Below are 16,007 nucleotides of genomic sequence, written 5' to 3'. Positions count from 1 at the left end.
TACTATCATCTCTTTTAGCACTTTCTATTATGCCACAAATTGCCAAAAAATCTACCCATATCATAGCTATTTTGATCTATACCCCAAAACCACTGGGACATGATCCCCTCCAGGACAAAGGCTCTTAGTGACCATGTTATTTCTTTACAAGTCTTCATAAATGGTCACAGACATACTCAAATATCTGGACAACAAAAGAATGTTAACACCAAGGCAAAGATTGTATTTTCTCATTTCACTCTTGCAAACTGACTACACTAAAGAAAAAAAAAAAAAAAAAAAAACAAACAAAAAAAGTCTTCAGTACGGCTCCATTCAGCATTCAGCATTCAGCTGGTTCTGCTCTATGCAAGCCCCTAGAGGAACAGCATCCAGTCTGCAGCCTATCTGATCTACTCTTCCCTGGTAAGCCTGAGTAGCCTTCCTTCCCTCACAGCACCCCATGACCTGATAAACATGGCAACAGGAAGGTGTAGAGTCTCCCTGGCTGCTTTGAGACAGATGTCCATGAGGCTTTTCCCCCAACATTCACAGGTGGAAGAGGACACAAATGCAACGTGTCTGTCAATCCCGTGTAGGAAGAATGCCCATAGACTGGCAGTCACTCAATGTCTTGTTTGATTTTATTTCATCTTAAAAAGAACAAGAAAGTGTGTCTGCCTCCTGACACAGTTCAGAAAACACCCTGTGGCTTTCCTGGTCAGCTCAGCCCCTCCTTTGCTTCGAACTCCTAGGGGCTTCCCAGCCATCTTTGGAATCCTTACCTGGTCTGAAAGCCCAGCATAATCACAGATCTTTCCCTCTTGCTTCCTACCGCCACGCTAACTGACCACCCTGGCCTGGGTTTCTAGGGTCAGCTACTTAAGACCCCAGTTGTTCTGACATCTCTTCTGGCAGGTCACACCCCCAGGAAAGCCATCCCTGGCAATCCCTGAGGCTCAGTTCTGTTAGCCTTACTGTGCTAGTTCTGTAAAAACAGTTTAATTACATTCACTTTATTGATCAGGGTATAGGAGGAGGTCACAGGACCCAGTGTACATGTGGAGGTCACAGACACACACACACACAGAGGAGACACACACACACACACAGAGGAGACACACACACACACACAGAGGAGACACACACACACACACAGAGGAGACACACACACACACACACAGAGGAGACACACACACACACACAGAGGAGACACACACACACACAGAGGAGACACACACACACACAGAGGAGACACACACACACACAGAGGAGACACACACACACACACAGAGACACACACACACAGCTTTGGGGGAACTATTGTGTTTTCCTTACAAGTAATAAAATAAAAGATCAACAATAAACTCACTGCAACAACTACTTTGCACTTTCATGAGTTACTGGTTATTTTAATAAGTATCTTTCTAGCCTTGGTGGAAATGCAAAACAAAATTAATGCCACAAACACACATATATAATTGGCAAAAGAAAAGAAAGAGGGGTTGTCTAAGGACATTTGGCAAACATATCCAGGTTGCTGGGTATAACGGACTGAAATGGAGGATTGAATAGGTCCCAGTCCGTAAGGTATTTGTAACTCACTGTCCTAAATCATAGCCCAGACCGACACACAAGCAAGGAGGCTATTTTGAACACAGCAGCAAAGCAAGCACATGATGGAACCCCACAGCTGTGGCAATGTGGCTTTAATTTCCAGCACACAGAAATATGCAAATGGCAGGAGACCCTTCTCCGCACAAAATACTTAGCATGATTCCAAACTCTTTCTTTCCAACAAGAAAGAATTTGGGGTGGGGAGGGGCTTACCTAAAATGAACTCTATTTGCTAAGTTTTTTAATTTGGCTTTCCAAATGTGACACAGCACCTCAAGAGTTGAAACATGAGCTGGCAAGGATAGCATCTTGGGCCATGCAAGGAGACACTGGAGAGGTTCCAGGCGACAGATACTTGATAAGCTCTTAATGGCTGGGTTCAATCTGTGTGAGATTTACAAATGAAAAGGCCACCTTCAGATCACTGGGTCACACCAGGTGCTCTTCTGGCCTGACTAAACTCAGGAAATAACACGGGCATCATAACGACTGAGAAGAATGGGGACAAGCATCACAGAAAGATAGATGCAAGACGCCCAACAGAGGCCAGCATCACCCTAAAGGAAGCGAGATGTGGCCACAGCAAAACACAGCCAAGGCCAGTCACTGCAAGGACTGTGCTATCTGTGAAAATGACACTCACACACTCAAATGTGACCTGTCCTGGTTCAGCTGGACATCCGAGCACCTTAAGTCAGATAAGCTTTATTAACTGGACCCAAATTAAGTGAGCCACAGATTGTGCTCTTCAAATTATTTAGAAAAGCTTTTTCATCATTATTTGGTTAACGTCCCAGCCTCATGACATAGATTTACCAAAACCTCTACACCATCATTATTCCCATTCTGGCTGTCAAGTGAGTTGACCCTACCTAGCCAAGTTCCCAGTGGTTCTGCTATTTGCATTTCAAAAGGGTAGAAGACCAAGAACAAGGTGCGCAGAAACTGGTTGAGTACCCTTATCTGAAATGCAGGAGACAGGAGGGTTTGTTTTGTTTTTGTTGTTGTTTTTTAATTCATGGGAGATCTTAGGGATAGGAAGGACCCAAGTCTAAACACAAAATTCATCGTTTCCTAAATACTTTGTACATAGCTGACTAAAGGTAGTCATTTGAAACTACCTTTTATGAAGTACAGTATTATGAAAAATTTTGTGGATGAAGTCAAATTCATAGCATGAATTTTTTTCTATTTTTTATTTAAATTAGAAACAAGTTTTATTCGTCAATCCCAGTTCCTTCTCCTTCCCTTCCTCCCCTAGCCCCCCCCCCAACTCCCTATCCCATCCCCTTTCTGCTAGCATGAAATTGTCTATTTGTAACCTTTTTTTTTTTTGCCTTTCAAAAACCTCCCCCGCTCCTCCAATTTTAGAGCACTTTATAACCACTTTCAGGCTAGGGATGCCCAGCTTGTACCTATAGTTCCTAGAAGCTTCAGAAGACAAAGAACAGGCTAAGGAAGAGTTGTGAATTTTCTACCATGTTTAAATAAACTATCCTTTCAAAACACTTCAGGTCAAGATCCCTAACTGAAATCGCCATCTTTATATGTAAAATACACAGATCCTACCCCCAGAAAGGAAATGGCATACTTATGAAGTAAAAGCAGCCACACAGAAAGGAATCCAGTCTGTTGGGCTGAAGTCCTGAAGCTCTGCACAGTAGGAACACATCTGTGTGTTTACGTCACTTCATAGTTTTCAAAGTTAATTCACATTCAGTAACCCTGAACTCTTTTTACTAGTCTGGTGATGTCTTTCAGGGTTCCTTCCTACCACATGAGACACTGGAAACTCTCAGAGTTGAGTAAGGCTCTGAGGACAAGGAGCCCAGTCACCAGTTAAAATCCCTGCCACCACACTCATTCATTCAGTAATTAGCATACAACGCCTACCATGCAATAGCAGCTACTCTAGTTAAGTGAGTAGGCTACAGCAGTGAACAAAATACATTTAAACCCCATCCACAGAGCTAACATTTAATGAGCACCACCATATGACTTGTAGGCTTTTGTCTTGGTTAGTAGGATGTCATTGACAACACCAAATGTTCAATGAGAACTGTTTCTTTTGTGCATCTAAGAAAACAAAATGCATCGCATCAGTCAATTAAAAAAGCAAAGAGTCAACACTTAAACATGCTAAAGGTTGTATTAAGCAATGGTAATCCAAGAGACATGAGGCACAGATCCTTTATCTACTCAGAAAAGACATCCATTTAAAAATGAACAAAACAGGGTTCTTGTGAACATAGGACAAACATTGCTCAGCCCATCTTCAAACCAGGAAATCAAGAACTCAATTTTCGATGGGACTACAGTGAGATCAGTGCTCAGAAAAAAAAAAAAAAAAAAAAAAAAAAAACATACATCACTGTAGGCTTTATCAACTAACTTTATACCAATAGACTAGAGATTTAGAGATACTGGGAAAAGGTAGCAATTATTTTACTTTCAACGTTTCAAAGATGCTTGGCAGCTTTAAGAAGTTAAAATCTGAAGGCGCCCAGTAGCAGTAAACCTGAAGAGAACCTTGGCAGGAAGGCAGCCAAATGCGCCTGGAGAAACCATGCAGGAGACAGGCGTGCAGCTGGGACTGCAGGCTCAGGATGCATGGCTGCAGCAGGGGGCCAGCTCAAGGACAGCTTGGTTATGGAGTGAATTCCAGGTCAACCTGGGCCATACACAAAGAACATGTCTCAAAAAGGAAAAATGCCAAGTGAGTGGAGACAGACCATGACAAAGCCTTCTGGAGATACATCCCTGGGGTGGTTTACTCCCTAGCAAGACAGCTACCTGGTCACTGCAGTTAGTCTGTAGGGTCCAGGGGCGTGGGGCAAAGGGGGACATACAGAGGAAAGGAGAAAGACAAGAGAGGCTGGTACACTAGATACCCTCAGGCACCTCATGGCCATGCCCTCTCCACATGTTCTGATGAATGAAGTCTTTAAGCTTTAAGTACTTTTCTTTCCAAAAGCATCAAGGTCAAGAACAAGAATCCAACCATCTAGAATGTTTGCTCTCTGAGAAGCAGCGCCTTGTTGGAAGTGCCAGGATAACAGGAAAAATGCACACAAGCGTTTGTCTGTCTGTTTTGTGATGGACACGATACCATTGCCTTTGCAAACCACACAAGTCTCAAAGTGCTCAGTGACATGTGTGATTTAAAATAAAACCCACACAAAAACAAAATGGCTGCTTTAGAGCTACTGACGCTTCCAAAATATGGAGAGCTCATATAATTCCAGTGTTTGCACTGTGAGGAACATAGAGCTATGACATAATTTCTCATCTCTGCTGCTATTACTGACAAAAAAAAAAGTCCCTTACTTAGAAGCCAATAATTTTTCAAGAAGAAAGATTAAGTAGAGATCCCTATCAGGGCAGCAAGTAATGCTTTCAACCCACAGGAAGACTGGGAGTGAAGGCATCAGACTAGAAGTCACAGCATCTTAAAGACAGACACAGACTAAGACAGACACAGACTAAGTGGCAGTTTTGATTCCAGAACTCTGCTTCATGAGCCCACAGTGAGGCAAATCAGGAAGAAGCCGGAAGTGCAAGGCACACCGTGGCTAGTGAGTTCTGTGCTCAAACTCATGGGAAAACACTCAACTCCTCCAGCTCCCTCTCAGCACAGGCAACTCCTGCTCCCCTAATTTTAACAGAAACAGATTAGTATCTGAAAAAAACACAAGCAGAAACTCATTAGGTACCAAACACAAACAAGGACACCTTACAAAAGAGAAAGTAAGATTACTCTGGGGCCTGACACATGGGAAGTATTTAAACACATACAACAACTTGCAAGGCGAGTTATTAAAATGCCCAAGGAACATATAAAAAGGAAATCAAGGATGTTATAAAGCAAACAGAAAACTCAGAAATTCTCGACATCTAGAGATTGAATACCCAGCCAGCAGGAGGACCCAGAAGGAATAGAGAAAATGAGATGGGACAGGGAGCTTATTAAGAAACAAGGCAAGAAACGTTTGTCCAGGTAAAGTTTCCAGGTTTAAAGTGGCACCGAATGAGCAAAACCAAGACATTAATGAATAAATTCAAGATGCACCAAATACAGAATAATATTATAAAATGCTCATGGTCTGTTAAGTCATAGGACTAGAAGTAAAAAGTAGGAAGGATGGTCAGCATTCATGTGACCCCAGCAGTCCTGAAGGGGACATGAATGGACAGAGCCTTCTAAATCTTCCAGGAAACACTTAACCAAGACTCCATGAGCAGCCAGCAGCTGGGGAGTGAATAGACCATGACATTTCCAGTTGTCCGAGTTCTCAAACTTCCTGCCTACTCTGCCTTTTCTCCTTTCAATAAAAGAGGGGAAACTGGAAGAGGGACCTTACATCTGAGGCCACTGAGGAGAGGCCGGGAGAGTGTCTGGAATACAGCAGAGGACCCTCCACCATGACAGCTGTTGAAGGCAACAGAGACCTGGAGCTAAAAGATCTGAAGAAGGCACAGCCAGGAGCAAGAAACCAAACCCCTTGGGCTCGGGGTCTACCCGGAGAGCCTGGAATAAACCAATAGCAAAGACTAAGGAAACTAGCTAAGCATCTTCAGCAGCTAGCTAAAAAACAAGGTGGGATACAAAACATGATGAAATATTACAATGCCTAGATACCAGCATTCCTATCATAAAAACATCCATGCATCCTATAATTGATAAAAAGCCAAATTGGAAAGCTATGGTAAGGAAACAAAGAGGGGGGTTGAAAAATTAAACCTCACAATCCAAAGTCAAAAGTCCATGTGAGATGGGGGAGGGCGACGACAGACAGAAGAATCTGTGTGTAACATTGAAGAAGCTGCAGTTGTGAATTTGAGAAGGAGCAGGGGAAGACAGGAAGGGTTAGGAGAAAGAGGAAGCAGTGGAAACAATTTAAATACAGTATCCATGTGCGAAATTCTCAAAGAAAAAATTTTAAATGATAATGTAATCCAACAGCCATCTAACAAATGAATTTTAAAGATGCACAAGCAGAAAATGGCTTCAGTTAAAAGTACATCTGGGAAATAAAAGTACAAGCTTTTTTGAAGCTTTTTTTTTTTTCTGAAAACTCATTAATATTTTTCAGGCTGAAGGATTATTCTGTAAAGTATATGGTCATTTTAAAATGACCATCCCATAAACAGCCTATCTTTTGCATAATGCAGAGGTAGGATCCCAGGTGCTCACACACGACAGGCAGCGTGCCACCTTCTACCCCACCCCACCCACGATCTGCAGCCCAAATTGGCAAGTTAGCTTATGATGGAATTATAGACCTTTGAAACAAAAGCATTTAGTCACACAGCAAAAGTTTACAGATTAATATACAAATCTAGTCAGGTACTGATTTTGGTTTTGAAATCTTAGTTCTCTACCTAAAATGTTTCCTATAAAATTCAAATATACTAAAAGCACAAATAAAAACACATCATTTCACTGCATGTCCTCATGACTTTATATCTGCCAATAAAAGCAAAATTAGATAATCAGTCATCTGATCAAAAATATTAATGAGATTTACGTTAAATTTACTAAAAGTTTCTTCTCTTAAAATTGAGCCCTGTAATCTAACTGGTGTGGCAGCCAGCTGATACACGGTGGCCCACATCCAACTGCCTTCTGTTCCGTGATTCCATCAGCTAAGAACCGTTCAAATTGCTTCGAATTCTGATCTCTGTCCATAAATGAGTGTCACTGGAACGCAGCTCTGTTCACTTAATTGTGAATCTACAGTTGCTTTTGGGCGATGATTACGTAGCATAGTCACAACAGAGTGTGTAGTCTGAAAAACTTAAGTAATCTATTACATGATCCTTTGCAGAAAAAGGCTTATTGACCTCTGAGCTAAAGTATCATTTGACTTTTGTTTCAAATTATGAAGCCATACTCCTACATCAAAACATCCATACAGAAAGACCATAAATCAAGGACCACTTGGTTGAGTAAGAAGGTGGGACTCAGAGGGACTTTCTGGAGTGTTGAGAGTCACTGTGTTGAGCAGGAGCAGAACTGATGCTGGATTCTCTGGACATCAGGGTACCACACGACTAACAGGCAGGATTTACCCCAGTACATCCTTGCTCCTATGACTCTCTAATATGCTACCAATAAGTCAACAGTTAAAATGTTAATGAAACCTGGGCCTAGTTCCATCTCCCCCAAATATTTAAGCTAGATTTCTGTTGATATTAACCTATAGCCATGCCAAGACAGCAGTCCAGAATCTATGTACTGTTAAGGATTGGATTTCAGATGTCAGGGAGAACCCAGCTCTGGCCCTGGACCCTCAATATCCCTCTGGCTTAGCAATTCTCTAAGTCACTCAACTTTGTTCGCCCTTCTCACCTCTACAGGGGAGTCAAATACAGGTGAGTGACCTACATCAAGTCAACATAACGTACTGACTACTCTAGAATTAAAAGGTGAAAAAACTCTACCTGTGCTTGTCTTCCGCTCAAGTATCTCATAACCACCCATTATCCTTGACGGGCTTGAGAAGCGGCGTCTACACTTCAGTATGCCTAAGCACTGTTCTGATCCCACCAGTGCAGGTCCCCTCTGCCCATCCCGCACATGTCACATTGTTTGTCCTGGAGAGGTGAGACCTGCGATTTCAAGTTCCAATAGGATTTGAGATGCAGTGGATCATTGACAGAGACAGTGTTTCTGGAGAATGGACAGAGGCTGAGGCTAAAGAACATGGCAAAGGCTAAGCAACCACAGCCAAGTTAGTGAATACAAAAGAAAAGGAGCAGCAAACTACTCGTTTCCTTAGTGGTTCTCCTCGAACTCTCTGACCATCTCTCTGCTGTCTCTGTCTCTACCATCTGTCTCTTTCCGTGTCTGCCTCTCTCTCTGGGGTGTGTGTGCGTGCGCACACGTGTGCACTAATACTTCTATATCTGCTGGTGTCTGTCTGTTAACTGATGCTACATACACTAGGATTGGTTCCTAGTTTATGGAGGTTTGCACTTCCAGTTATACATCCAGTCAAACATGGAAGCAGCACACGAAATGGACCTTAAATGAGCTTAGCCCTTGGGTCACAACAGACTCCCACTTTTGACTTAGAACTGAGCCACTATACCCTGATTACCAATGTAGAAAAGTGAAGACCGATTCATTTCCTTTACTGACATGTTTTTGAAACAGGGAAAAAAAAAAAAAGTGCTCCATATTATAAGCTAAAACTGTGGCTAAAAGTACTCCCCAAACTCAGTAGAGCCTACACTGAGGAATTCTGTAATGCAAGACAGGAGGATTGCATGCCAGAACAGCCCGCACTTCAGGTGAGACTTCTTCACCCGCAGCCTACTCCCCAACCAGAAACAGAATCAAGAGGGCCTGAGGAGGAGGAAGAAAGAGCACACACTCACAGTACCTTGCTCCAGTCTGAATCGCAGGGAACGTCTGGCCGCTTCCATCTCGGGAGTCGGGTTATCTAGGACGTGTCTACACCACTGTAAAGGACTCAGGGATTTCTCTGATGAGGGGAATGTCTTTGAAGTACCAATATATAACCTTAAAAAAAAAAAAGAAATCTACATTATAGGCAGGATATAGATTAGAGAAAGACCTCTCTTCTGGAGGAAACAGCATGTACTCAACAGTTCCCATAGAGACAGAACCGCCTCTGATTGCTTCAAAGTCCCTCCCGAGAGTTGTTTTTAACAGGCAAATATCCCCAAATAGAACAGGTCACTTTCCAAAGCCTGCGGAGAACAGCTTAAAAACACAACTAATCCCCATCCATTTAGCTCTGTTTGAGAGAAGCTTCTAATACAAAACTGGCACTTGACATGTCTGGAAATTAACGCCATCTCTCTGGTCTCTAACAGGATCCTTCCAAGTTGCTGCGATTCTAACGAGCATCTATTCCTGAAACACCCAATTTCATGATTACCCTTTTGGTATCATAGACAGGACAGCCACCTGTTAAAGTGGTATCGTGGAAGATGTGTTCTACTCTGGCAACTCCACTAGCTTAGAGGCTGGCCAACAATTTCCATGAAGGACTAGCTAGTAATGACCCTTGGGCTTTAGAGTACAATCTATCACACTGCTGTCTCCTCAACCCTGCTGTTGTAGCCCTCAAGCACTGCTCATGCGGTCAGAATTTAACTAAAAAGGCATGACTTCATTCTGACCACTTCAATCCCAGCATCAGGGAAGCAGAGACAGATCTGTGAGTTCAAGGCCCTACAGCAAGTTCCAGAATGCCACAGCTACACAGTGAGACCTTGTCTGAAAAACAAATGTTTATATCCAGCGATTTTCACATTTTTTTTTGAAAGTTGGCATTCCATCATTGAAAACTGTAAGAAGCCATACAAAGCGGGGTGGTGGTGGCAGGTTGACTTTCTCTTTTGCTGACTCCTGTTATAGATGAGGAACCTAAAATATCTAATTTCATGGTAACTGCAATACATCATCCTTTTCTCAGAGTGAGGCTCACAGTCCGAAAGCCACTAAGCACCCATTGGTCCACCATTTTGGATTCCATGGCTCCACCTCTGCCCTCCATTGACACAGGTGGGTAACATTCCCTCCACCAGTCCTTGCCTAGAGACTACTGTCGTGTCCAGTACCAGGTACTTCTCTCTGGTCCAAGTAGAGTTCAGGCTGGACACTTGCCCTTACTCTTTGGTACTTCAAGCGCAATTGCTCGAGCATACAGAACTCCAGTTTTCTGAGTCAGTAGGTTCAGGGTAAGTTCAAAGACTCTAAATGTCTAACAAGTTCCCCGGCAATGATGATATCTCTGGTGTCAAGGAACACACTTAAGATACTCTGGACTAAATCAATCATGGTAATTCCACTGCCCCACTTTGCCCAGAGTCCTGTTCAGACCCAAGCCTCAGCTATAATCCATGACAATCTAAACCAATATAGGACTACAAATGACATGTACTGTTTATAGAAAATTAACTTAAATGGATATATAGAGAAAAAGCTAAAAAGTAAAAATTTAAATTAAAAAAAAACATGCAAAGAAAGACCAAAGCTTAGAGGGGGTTGATTGTTGAATTCTGTCACATATCTAAACAAAATACCAATTCTTCACAAACCCTTCCACAAAGGACAGATGACACCCTGATATATTTCATGTAGACAGTGTTTTCCTGACTCTATAGCCAGACACAGACATTGTGGGGGGAGGGGGGTCTCTAATGACCACTATCACTCATGAACAGATGCAGAGTCTAAATATTTTAGCAAGCTGAGCCTCACATAGACACACTTCATCTTCACCACGTGGAGTTTATTCCAGAAATAAAGCTTAGTTAACATTTAAACATCAATGTAACTTATTTCAGCTAAAATGGAAAAAGCCATGTGAGGATCTCAATAGACAAAGGAAAAAGCGTTTGATAACCATTTAAAAAACATTCCAGTAAAACTGGAAGCTGAGGAAACCCCCTCAACCCAATTGGAGAGCTATTTTTAAAGATGCTGCAGCATTCTAATGGTGAAAGAGAACATTTCTCCTAGAGCAGTGAGGACACAAGCTCGTTATCATTCCTGGTCCAGGTTCCACAGAGGCCCTACACTGCCACCAGGGAACGACTAGGATTGGGGACTAAGCAGAAATAAACCCGTCTTTCTTCACAGGTAACACCATCTGTTTAAAACTGAATCTAGTAGCAATGTTTGTAGGATGCTGGATCAATGTACATCATTGTGCATCTGTAAATATCAGCAACAAAATACGGATACTTAGGTATTTGTCCTTTTCCATCTACTATGGCATTTTAAAGACTGTCAAACACATCTAACAAAAATGTGCTTGAGATTTATACAATAGAAACCACAAAACCATTGAGACAGAAATTAAAGGCATAAATTAATGGAGAGATATACCAGGTTTGTAGCTGAAAGACTAAATACTGTTAAGGTGTAGGCTGTCCTTAAAGTTATCTTTATAATTAACAAAACTCCAATAAAAATCCTAGCAGGGTGTGTGTGTGTGTGTGTGTGTGTGTGTGTGTGTGTGTGTGTGTGTGTAGAATATGATTCTAAAATTCACACAAGTGGGGTGGTCCTTCAATAGCCAAACAATGTGTAAAGGCAGCAAAGCTGAAGAGCTATCACTAACTGACGAATCAGGACAGAGCTACAGCTGTGAAGACAGTTTAGTGTGGCACACAGATAAATACGGGAAAAAGGACAGTCCCCAAATGGAACCAAGCATAGAACATGAATCTTAACAGGGCAAAGAAGTCAGTGAAAGATGGTCTTCTGAACAACTGAGGAAGGGATGAGGATATTCATACACAAAACCATGAGCTCTTGACTTACTAAACAGATATGAAGCCAGAGCCTGAAGAAAAACATTTTGTTAAAAGCCACAGGTGAAAGTCTGCATCCCAAGGTTGGCAAGCATCCCGTCACTGTCGTTTCTAAGACAGAAATCAGGCATGATCCAGAAGAGAGAGAGGTACCAGCCGGCCTTACCAAAGATAAAGTCTTTCCTCTTGGAAAACACTGCCAAAAGATTCAGAAGCAAACCACGCGTTTGGCGAAGACAGTTGCAAAGCATGTGCCTGACAAAGAGCTTCGATGTAGACTATATATACACCCACTCCAGCTGCTCCTCATGTACATAAGAAATAAGAACGAGGCACGCTGCAAACCTACCATGGAATCCAGAGGAAAGGCACACTACTGTGGCACCCCAGGGTGGGGACATGAAGAGTTTACAGTGATATAGGAACTTGGAGTGCTCTGTAAACATTAGCAGCTGGTTTAAAATTTTTAAAGTAAATCTTGTTGGCTACTTTTTCATAAAAAACAAAAATGTTGAAATGTTTCAACACAAAAATAAAAATTTGTAAATTGGGTGACCCCAAACTCTTTAGGTGCATCCAACTAAGATTAATGATCCCTCTCTGGTTTTTCCACCTGGGATCTCCTCTCATGTCTAAGGAAGGGACTCCACCAATAGTGTGCCATATATCCACACAAGCACTTTCAAAGCAATGAATGGCCAATTCTTATTTCCCAACATATTTGATGAATAAAGTTAAGTTTTCTTTAATTTAGATTTGCTTCAAACCACAGGAAAAAGTAATATGATATGGTGGTCCCACTAAATAGCTCTTTTTAAAACTTATTTCGATGATTTTTGGATTTTTTAAGTGACAAAACAGTAGAAAGCTTGTCAACCATATACTAATTATTGGATAACTGTGGTAAAGGCCTATTCAAAAATAAAAACTATATTTGGCAAGTGTACTTGTAGTACAAGTGTACTTGGCAAGTGTACATGTAACCAGGTAAACAGCAATACTATAATGAATTTGAGAGCCTGTCATCCCAGTACTCAAAGCTAAAGGAGTAAGGCATAAACTCTAGGGCCAGACTTGGCTACAGTGGAAGACCTTATCTCAATAAAGACAAATAATAATAATACTAGATTTTTAAATATGCCATATTTTAAAAGGACTGCTCCTTTGTGTTTCTATCAAAATTGCAGAATTTCTTTCCATTGTTTATGTACATTGTCATTTTTTAAAAAAGCAAAAACTCAAAATGATTTGAAATTGGCATTAGGGTTTACAGGCATTAATGAAACAAAAGAAGCCACTGCAAGGGCATTTCTCAATGCTATATTCAGGCTGAGCGACACTTAGGCCTTACAAAAAAAAAAAAAAAAAAAAATGCAGTTTAGAAAGAATGGCTTAAAGCTCCAGGGAATGTTGAGCTGCTAAAGCAGAACACAGTACACACACCATTCCCAAACTAGAGTCTACAGCAGATGAGAGATGTGCCCACAAAAGCTCCCGACAAATCTATGGCTTTTTAATTCTCAAATCAAAGTAATTGATGGTTAGGGTTTACATGTTTAAAACTTAAGGTTTAGTTGACATGTACAGTGCGAAAGAAAAAGGAATGTTGTGGTTCCCAATACAAAGTGAGTTGAGATTCTCCATCTCCCTTTTCCCTTCTGGTAAAAAGAGCACAAAATGAGAAATCCCGACTTTCTTAAATAAAAGCACCAAAGACACAAAAAAGCTGCCATTCTTCATCCTGCTGTTGTCCAGCTGTGAACACTGCTCAGATTCCCTGCAGAACCCAAGTCCACTTCACCCAACCTTCACTCCCAGGGTACCTCTAGAGACCAAGCAAACCCTAGCAGAAGTCCTCAGAGGACAAGCGCTCCTCGACCAAGCCACAGGAAAACACCACACTGATATAGATACCGGTCTCCTCCAAAAAGTACTCACTCGAGGACCACAGACACACAGCTAACCAGATTCCCACAGCATAAGTGCTTCAGGTCTTGACCATCCTTCTAGCAAAAGTCCCTAAAATTAGACAACAAAGTTTCTCCATCAGCACTGTCTTAGTTGGGGTTAGTATTGCTGTGATGAAACACCATGACTAAAGCCAAGTTGGGGAGTAAAATATTTAGCTTACATTTCCACCATCACAGTTCAAAGGAACTCAAACAGGGCAGGAACCTGGAGGCAGGAGCTGATGCAGAGGCCATGGAGGGGTGCTGCTTACTGGCTTGCTCCTCATGGCTTGCTCAGCCTGCTTTCTTATAAAACCCAGGACCACCAGCCCAGGGATGGCACCACCCACATTGGGCTGCTCCCCTTCCCCAATTAATCACTAAGAAAATGCTCTACAGACTTGCCTACAGCCTGATCTTAGGGAAGCATTATGTTAGTCGAGCTCCCTCCTCTCTAATGTCTCTAGCCTGTGTCAAGTTGACATAAAAGTAGCCAGCACTTTTCAAGCGTTCTTCAATCTGGTTTCATTTTTAAGATTAATTCCTAAGTTCAATTTTTTAAAAATAATTAGTGCCTCCATCTGCTCACTTCATTCCCTACCAAGCCTTCGCTTCCGACACCATTCCTGACACCCGAGGATAGCACCTCTTTAATAACCAAATCAGTATCTGAGAGGTTATCACTGAAAACACAGAGAGAGGGCATACATAATGGCCAAGTCAACTGTAAGAGCGGATGTCTGAGAAGTCACCCATCACTAGGTGCTACCTAGGATGCTACCAAGGAGGGCTACACACCAATCCTGTGCAACAAGCATTTGAAAGGAAAGAACCGTTAATCATTGGATGACAGATGCCAAATCTTCCAACACACACACACACACACACACACGGTTAAGAAGCAGGACTGACTGCACGACAAGATGACATGAGCTGTGCAGTTAAGGCTAACGAGGCGCTTGGGACCCGGTAATCAGCTAAGAGCAGAACACAAGGCAGATGGCAGTTCCTCCCCAGTCCCCAGTCGGGACCAATAGGCGCTATCTGAAAACCGGTTTCTGCCTTCTTCATGGGGCGCTCAGGGCTTGGCACCTGCTAGGCCGCAGGGTCCCCTTCCTCCCACGCCCCGCCCCGCCCCGCCCGGCGTCCTGGGCCTCAGAACTCCGGGTCTGGGGGACCCGCGGCGGAGCTCGTCACTACCAGGTGCAGCCGTCCTCCTCGCTCCAGGCCGCCAGGCTCTCCAGGTCCAGCGGCTCCACCTCGTCCAGCAGGGTTGGCGGCGGCAAGGGCGGCGCGGGGGCTTCCCCGGGAGGGGTCCCCGAGGTCCCGGGGTCCGGGCTGCCACCCCCGCCGAAGAAGCCCGCCGTCGTAGCCGCCGCCGCGGGCTTGGAGTAGACGAAGGGCGCGTCTGCGGGCGGCAGGCTGCAGAGCAGGGAGGGCGCGGGGCTGGGCAAGCAGTAGGTGCCCGGGAAGGCGGGGCCCAGCGCCCCCGGGCCCGGGGAGGTCGTGGCGGCCGGGGCCCTGTGCGGGGCGAGCGGGCTGAGCGGGCTGCAGGCCCCGGCTGGCGGCGGCGGCGCGGAGGCGGCGGCGGCGGCGCGGCGGCAGCAGCAGCAGGTGCGGGGCGGCTGCCGCACTGGCCGCCCGGCTGCGCAGCTGCTCGTTCTGCTTCTCCAGCTTGCGCACCAGCTCCTGCAGCTTCTTCACCTCCAGCTCGGCGTTCACCACCGGCCCGGAGCCCGCCCCGGGCGAGGCGCATTTCACCTGCTCCGCCATCATCGCGGGAGCCCCGAGCGCCGCGGCGAGGAGGCTACGTGGGCCCGGCTCGCCCCTCCTACCAGCATCAGCACCAGACAGGGCCCAGCCTCGGGCCGCGGCGGCGGCAGCGGCGGCGGCAGCCGAGCAGCTCTGCACCGGGGCTGGGCTCGGCTCTAGCGGCTCCGGGTTTTAGCCGCGGCCCCCGGGCGGGGCGGGGCGCGAGGGGCGGAGCCTGCGGGGATGGCTCTGGCGAGGGGGCGGGACCTGCGGCAGGGACCCGCCCTGAGCATCCGCAGGCACCCGCGCCACCTACCCCCAGGTGCCTGATTGGACCTGACCCGAACTTCCCGCCGCTCGCACTTCCTCCCGCTTCAGGCTAGAGAGCCCCCGCCTCGGGTCACAGCTGAAGGC

At 44.5% G+C, this 16,007-nt stretch overlaps 1 protein-coding gene across 1 annotated transcript in view; it reads right to left on the bottom strand.

Moving 5' to 3' along the window:
• Slain1 (SLAIN motif family member 1) overlaps positions 1-15,793 on the bottom strand; it is a 50,253-nt gene extending 34,460 nt beyond the window's left edge. Inside the window, 3 exon segments of the mRNA XM_027393979.2 lie at positions 8,985-9,124; positions 15,042-15,436; positions 15,438-15,793. Coding sequence (XP_027249780.2) covers positions 8,985-9,124; positions 15,042-15,436; positions 15,438-15,617 — 715 coding nt within the window. The 5' untranslated portion in view covers positions 15,618-15,793.
• Between the last annotated feature and the right edge of the window lie 214 nt (positions 15,794-16,007).

Source organism: Cricetulus griseus, assembly GCF_003668045.3.
Source record: "Cricetulus griseus strain 17A/GY chromosome 1 unlocalized genomic scaffold, alternate assembly CriGri-PICRH-1.0 chr1_1, whole genome shotgun sequence".
In the NCBI taxonomy this organism is placed as follows: Eukaryota; Metazoa; Chordata; class Mammalia; order Rodentia; family Cricetidae; genus Cricetulus; species Cricetulus griseus.
Note: the sequence above shows the minus strand (reverse complement) of the source record. Positions and strands in the feature narration are given on the sequence as shown.